The sequence below is a fragment of the Diplotaxodon limnothrissa genome, linkage group LG14 (assembly GCF_057381915.1).
Source record: "Diplotaxodon limnothrissa isolate DT_005_m linkage group LG14, D_limnothrissa_male_GT1.1, whole genome shotgun sequence".
In the NCBI taxonomy this organism is placed as follows: domain Eukaryota; kingdom Metazoa; phylum Chordata; class Actinopteri; order Cichliformes; family Cichlidae; genus Diplotaxodon; species Diplotaxodon limnothrissa.
Genome location: NC_140609.1, coordinates 16471323 through 16477560, shown reverse-complemented (window position 1 = coordinate 16477560; position 6238 = coordinate 16471323). Strand labels below are relative to the sequence as shown.

At 42.4% G+C, this 6238-nt stretch overlaps 1 protein-coding gene across 1 annotated transcript; it reads right to left on the bottom strand.

Annotated features, from left to right (window-relative positions):
- Positions 1–1496: 1496 nt before the first annotated feature.
- tubd1 (tubulin, delta 1) lies at positions 1497–4131 on the bottom strand. The gene is made up of 8 exons (XM_085371367.1): positions 3981–4131; positions 3752–3899; positions 3445–3661; positions 3142–3373; positions 2322–2486; positions 2100–2228; positions 1715–1898; positions 1497–1602 (listed from the first exon to the last, which is right to left on the bottom strand). Exons 1-8 carry the CDS (start codon positions 4129–4131, stop codon positions 1497–1499), a joined length of 1332 nt encoding a protein of 443 aa, XP_085227493.1.
- Between the last annotated feature and the right edge of the window lie 2107 nt (positions 4132–6238).

Sequence of the window (6238 nt, the reverse complement as noted above, 5' to 3'; positions counted from 1 at the left end):
TTTGCTTTTATGTCACTCCACTTCTACTGTGTAAAACTCATAAACAATAAAGAGATGAAAAGTGATTCTTTTGCTACTTTTCTTTGTGCGGTGCTGCCTTTCAAAATGATCACCGATTGCATTTCAACTGTAAACGTTTAAGCTGATCTCAGCTTGGGACATTTTACTGCTTATTGCATATTTAAGCTGCTGTAGCCAATACAGTTTATTAACATAGAAAAACTTAACATGATGCATTCTTAAAAAGGGAAGAAGAAATATACACACTCGCTTATGTTTTCAGTAGCTATGGTTGATTAAGTAACACATGACTTTATTTTGTTGCAAGGGAAATGTCTTTGTTACAGCAGCAGGATTATGAATAAAAAGAGTAAAATCTACAATAAAAACTGCACAAGTACTGCAGGCCCAGGTGAAAGCCTAATAAGGTGAGGTAGTGCAAAAAGTTAATGTACAACTGATTAAATGGAAAAAATTGGAGTTAAAGAAACATAAGACATTCTGCAAAAGAATAGTGGGAATAGCATTAATTTAAAAAAAAAAAAAGTATGTAGATTAAATGTAAGAAACTGACAGGTGTGTTCAGCGGTCATAAAAAGAAGAGCTACGGTAGAGTTTCTTAGAGAACAAGAGAAATTGGTTCCTGAGGCGTTCTTTATGGCAGCGTGGTTGAATGAGGCTGCAGCAGAATGAGCTCAGTAGTGTGGAGTGGAGCAGGTAACATGGATTGTCCCTGATGGAGAGCAGTTTGTTCAGTGACCTGCCCCTCACTGACTCAAATGCTTCCAGATTCTAGCCATTGAGGTTTCCACCCTTGTGGATTCCTGACCCGACCAAACACCAGCAACGTGCCATTTACATTGCTGCTGACTGAATGACTGGCAGATCTCCAGGATCTGTGCAAATCCCTCAGCGAGGATTTCACAAGGTGATCTTTTGATATACTTTTTACCCGTCAGCCTTTGTAGCCACCCAGTCAGACAGGTGGCGTGGACGCCCAGGTTTGTGAATGCAATAACTCAAGAACAAGGTGACAAACATCAATACCATTGGTGTATCTATTAAAAATGTCAAACCAGTTTGAATCGCAGTGACCTTGACCTTAAGGTCACAGGTCAAATTTTCTCAAAACTGGGATTTTCAAATTGATACCATTGGTGCATCTACTAGGAAGCTGATAGGTAGGTCTGGTGGTGCGATTGCAAATTTGGGGTAACAAGTGTCTGGCATAGATCTACACAGTTTTTACTAATGTAGCATTTTATTACCCATCTTATAACTTGACACTATACTACTTGAGATGCAAGTATTATAAAGTAGCTCCAGCATTATATCTTGAATAGAGACATCCAGTGTCTCAGTTCTCGCCAGTGCAGATGTCAGAGTCCAGGAATTCAAAGAATTATGTGAAATCAAAGCAGCAATATAAAAAATGTATACAAAACACATAAGGTGTTATTTTCTTATCTACATGAAAGCCACAGTAGTCCCCAGTGCTAGCACAGCTGACTGTAGCTGGAGATCACCTGTTCAAGAGATGTGAAGCTGTCTAGGAAGTCCTCCTCTGAGATGCCAAATTTAATGTACTGATGGATGTACGCCCTGTAACACAGGAAAAGTGAAAGAAAATAATTTTTAAAAAGAGAAACTGTCTGCTCAGTTATACTTCTGGGACCAGCTTTTCCTTACTGTGCATGTACAGGGACTGACCCACCTGGAGGCAAACATATTCCAGGCTTTTCCCACCATGTCATCCAAAGGTCTGAGCAGAGCCTGGCTGTTACTGACCAGCGTGGCAGATTTCTCATACTTATTAAAGGGTACAGGGGATTTCCACAAGCTGAAAGCTTCTTTGGATGAGAGCCAGGAGGTGTACAGGGCTGGATCATCAATGCCACCTAAGCACATAAGCACATGATTCACATCCCCTGCTCTGTACAATCTGCAGACTTACATTATTACAAAAGAATTGCTCTAATCAATCTTTTGGAAACATCATCCCCTACATGACTCATAAATTTATCTGGTAAACTCACACAATCACCTGCCTTTTTCCCCTTTTAATTAAATTAAATCAATGTTTCATCCACCCATCTGACCTGTCTCTGCACTGTAGACATCTTTCCCTCTCAGGATGAGAAGGTTGGCCAGAGAGGTGTTAAAGCTGCCCCCTGTGAGACTCCTGCTCCGCCCAGGGTCAGCAGGAGGACGCACCTGCCAGTCTATACCTGTCACACGACAAACAAAGATCCTCTCACTATCACTTCCAACAATATCTCATTGACATAACAGGCTACACGGTTATGTTAGTGTGCACTTGCCTTCTTCCATCTTTGTGTTGGAGATGAGCATCTGTCGCAGGTGTTTGAGCAGCCCCGGCCAGCTAAACGTACTGTAGGCTATGGAGGAACTGGCCATCTGTGGGATGGTGCACAAGCTCAGTAGCTTGTACTCTGGATGACAGGCAAGAGCACTCACCAATTCACCTGACAAAAAAAGGCTGTATTGTGAGAAAGGCAAACTCTGTGGGAACCTTTAGTCATTTGTTTCAACTGCTTTTTTTCCCCAGAGAATATGATCATACATTTTTAATGACCCAACAATTGTTTGAACTGATGATCCTGGAACTTGCAGTTGTTTAGAAATGGCTCTCAGAGACTTTCCCAACTTGTGCAAATCTACAGATGTTCTTAGATCTTCGCTGAGTTCATTGGACTTTCCCAGTGTTCTGAGTATTGGTCAATCCACTGAGGGCTATGAAACACATCCTTGTCATGCTGCCAAAGAGAAACTACCAGATGTACTCAATCATGACCACTAACAAGAAGTGAATTGGTCTCGGCAAGTTAAAAGACATTGCAGATCCTTCTGCAACACTTATTAAAATATTTAAATGAATGTATGTATACATTTGAACCTGTATGTATACTTCTGACCCTGTGTGGAATACGGAAAATCCAAAATAAATTCAAACTTGTGCACCAAACTCTTGTCTTTTAATATCATTAAAGATGTATGCTGTACAAAGGTTCCATCTGGAAAAACAGCAGCTCAAAAAATTACCATGACATTCAAGCCCACCATGAGTGTGTAAACTTCTGTCCACGACTGCAGGTGTGAGTAGTGTTTGTCCTTTCTCACCCAGAGGATTTCTACTGTATGCTCCATGGGAGTCAGCGGTGAGCGCGGGCTGCAGGATACTGCCCAGCTGGTGGGCGATGACCCTGTTGACGTCACTGAAAGAGATGTGTTTGATATTAAGAAGCCGACTGCAGATCCTGTGCACCGTGTCGTTCTCGTGCACCAGTATGGCGTCTGACAATTGGTAGAGATGAGCCAGCGTCAGCACAGAGTTATAGTTCTGGACGATCACCTGAAAGTAAACAGTCAGAAGGTAGCACGATTCTCTCTTACACCATGTTAAAGATAGTTCAGCGTCCACACCTCTCCAGTCCCGTACGGCCAGGTAAGGTGGTTGAGGATAAAGGATGATGGATAAATATCACGGAGACACTGAGTAACGTAGGTGCCGACACCTGACCCCGTCCCCCCTGCCACACTCATCATTGCTATAAGCCCAGCCAGTCTGTCACAGCGCTCCACCTCCCGCCTCACCAGCTCCTCCACTGCGTCTCTGTGACAAGGACCATGGACACAATACCTAGATCAGTAAAAGAAACAGGTGATCAGCGTGAATGCTATCAAATGACAGCATTCCAGAATAGGTGGGCTCATACTGTCCCATCCTTACCCATTAGCCCAGTTGTTTCCGGAGCCCTGCTTCTGGCTGAAGTGAGAACTCGCTCCATAGCTCCACCTGCCAGACTTTGCAGCCATGCTCATACTCCGGTTGATTACTTTAGGCTCCATATCTACCAACAGCGCCCTGGCAACGAGGTCTGGTGTAGGAAAAAACACGGCAGGAAACATGAGTTGACGGGACTCGGACTTTGTTTAGTACTATTAGAGAGGCGTCGTACCTCCCTGTGCGGTCTGGTGAAAGAACCGCTCGCAGCTGGCAGCGCTGTACGTCTTCCTCTGTCCCTCCTGAGCATCGCTACAAATGATGTCAAACAGCTCCTGACCCACCTGGTTACCGCACTGACCGAGCTGAACTGTTACTACAGACATGTTCCACCCAGATGACTCAGTACCGGTCACAGAGCGATGGCACCCACGCTGTGACACACCCGCGACCTCGAGCTGATGGAGCAACGCTTCATAACTTCGGGGCTATCTATACCTTCTCTGGTACGTTGGTGTTACAGCGCTCGCGAAGCCGCCACAAAAAGTTGAACGGGCATTTCCGGTCGAAACCGGCAAAAGTTTCAAAATAAAACTTAATCAAACTAAAGCTTGTTCTGTAAAGTCAACACAAAAAGGTTCAGACCTTTCTCATAGTGCATGTGTAAGGTTTGTGCATGTGTATTTTTATTTCCAAAGAAATAATTTATTTAACACAAGTCAGTGGGGTACATACTGAACGTAAGAGAATAGAAACAATACCAAGTATCGATTCTAACGATTCTATTCTATCGATTCTAACGCACTAGTATAGATTCAGTACCGACACTACTGACATTTGGATGATTCACCCACCTCTAATTGCCATTTACTTTGTCAGCATCTACCATGTATATCCACATACATTTTAATTTTTTGCCAAAAAGATTGTTTTTGAACGTTATTAAACACTTATTACACACATTCAAATAAACACATTACATGTAAAAAAAAAAAAAAAATGCTATAAACAAAGTCAGCTAAAACATCCCTTTTGTTTCGGTACTTGAAAAAAATCGCAAATCTGGACCCATATGAAATACGGCAGTGGAGTAACGACCCAGACCGCCACTGTCCTACCCCGATATCTTCACGTATCTTGTTTGTGGAGTAAGCGCTTACACAGCGAACCAGTTTCGTAATTACAAGTCACTGGAGGCGCACATCCAATTTACAAATGGCTGGGTGCAAGATTTGGCTATTTTCAAGAAGCCAAACTCTGAGTACGTCGCCATTCATACCAAGGTAAGTCAGCTGGACTGCATCGAGTGAAATAGCCATTTTCCACCCCCACCATAATTAATGTTATACATTTATCATTGAACTGCTAAAATATCGTTATCATATTATATGCCCATAATTGTAAAGTAGATGCAAATTAACACATTGATAATCGGGCAAATTATTAACGCCAATTTGTGTCCTCCCTGTCTCATTTCATTTATTGTCTTTACATCAACCTTGTCCTTGTATGTTTCAGGTACTGCACTCCGAAAGACTGAATGAACCTGCATTACGACCATGGGTAATTGTAAGCACCACGAAGAAGGTCGAAGCTGCACACTGCACCTGTATGGCCGGAGTTGCTGAGATCTGCACCCATGTCGCTGCACTTCTGTTTAAAGTGGAGGCAACAGTGACGATCCGTGGCACAAAGACAGTCACAGATGAACCAGCCTACTGGGTTTTGCCGGGGAACACAACCAAGATACAGCCAGTGGTTGGCCATAACATTGACTTTACATCTTCAGCAGCACAAAAAAAGACTCTTGATGAAAATATAAACGGACCGTCTGTGGTGAAAGGCAGAAGAAGCCGTCCTTCAAAAAGAAAGATTCCTTCTGCTACGTTTGAGGAGTTGTCACCAGTGTTAGACACACTTCAAAAACACAATAAAGCAGTGTGTTTGTCTGGATTGGAGAAATACTGCACATCACACACTGTACAGTCATCCACATTACCACTGTCTCTGGCGTGCTTTTCTCTTTGTGCTGAATATCAACACTGTGATTTCTTAGACTGTAAGCTTTACTTTAGCACAAACAGTTGTAGAAGCTGCCACTCCAAATGTCTTTTGATAACAAGAAAAAAATACCTTTTCAGTACACGGCCTGAAGTTCTTCTCTGACATCTTCTGCAATCGGCTTTGTCTGCTGGTTTGAAGACATAAACCACAAAAAGATGATTTAGTCACTTTGTCTGCGTCATGCAGCTCGAATGTGTCGTGTAACGATGTTGAATAGCCGTCGTTATCCCTCTGCTGTGTCAGTAGGATTGTACTGTACAGCATCTCATTGATATGTGAGGAATGCGAATGTAACACGATAACAGACTTACATCATTAAAATATAAAGGACAGGAGATATTTAGATATTTTTATATTTATATTACATTTTATAGCTGACGGATATTACTAAATAGATAGAATTTACTAAATAGCTGGATGAACATGAAA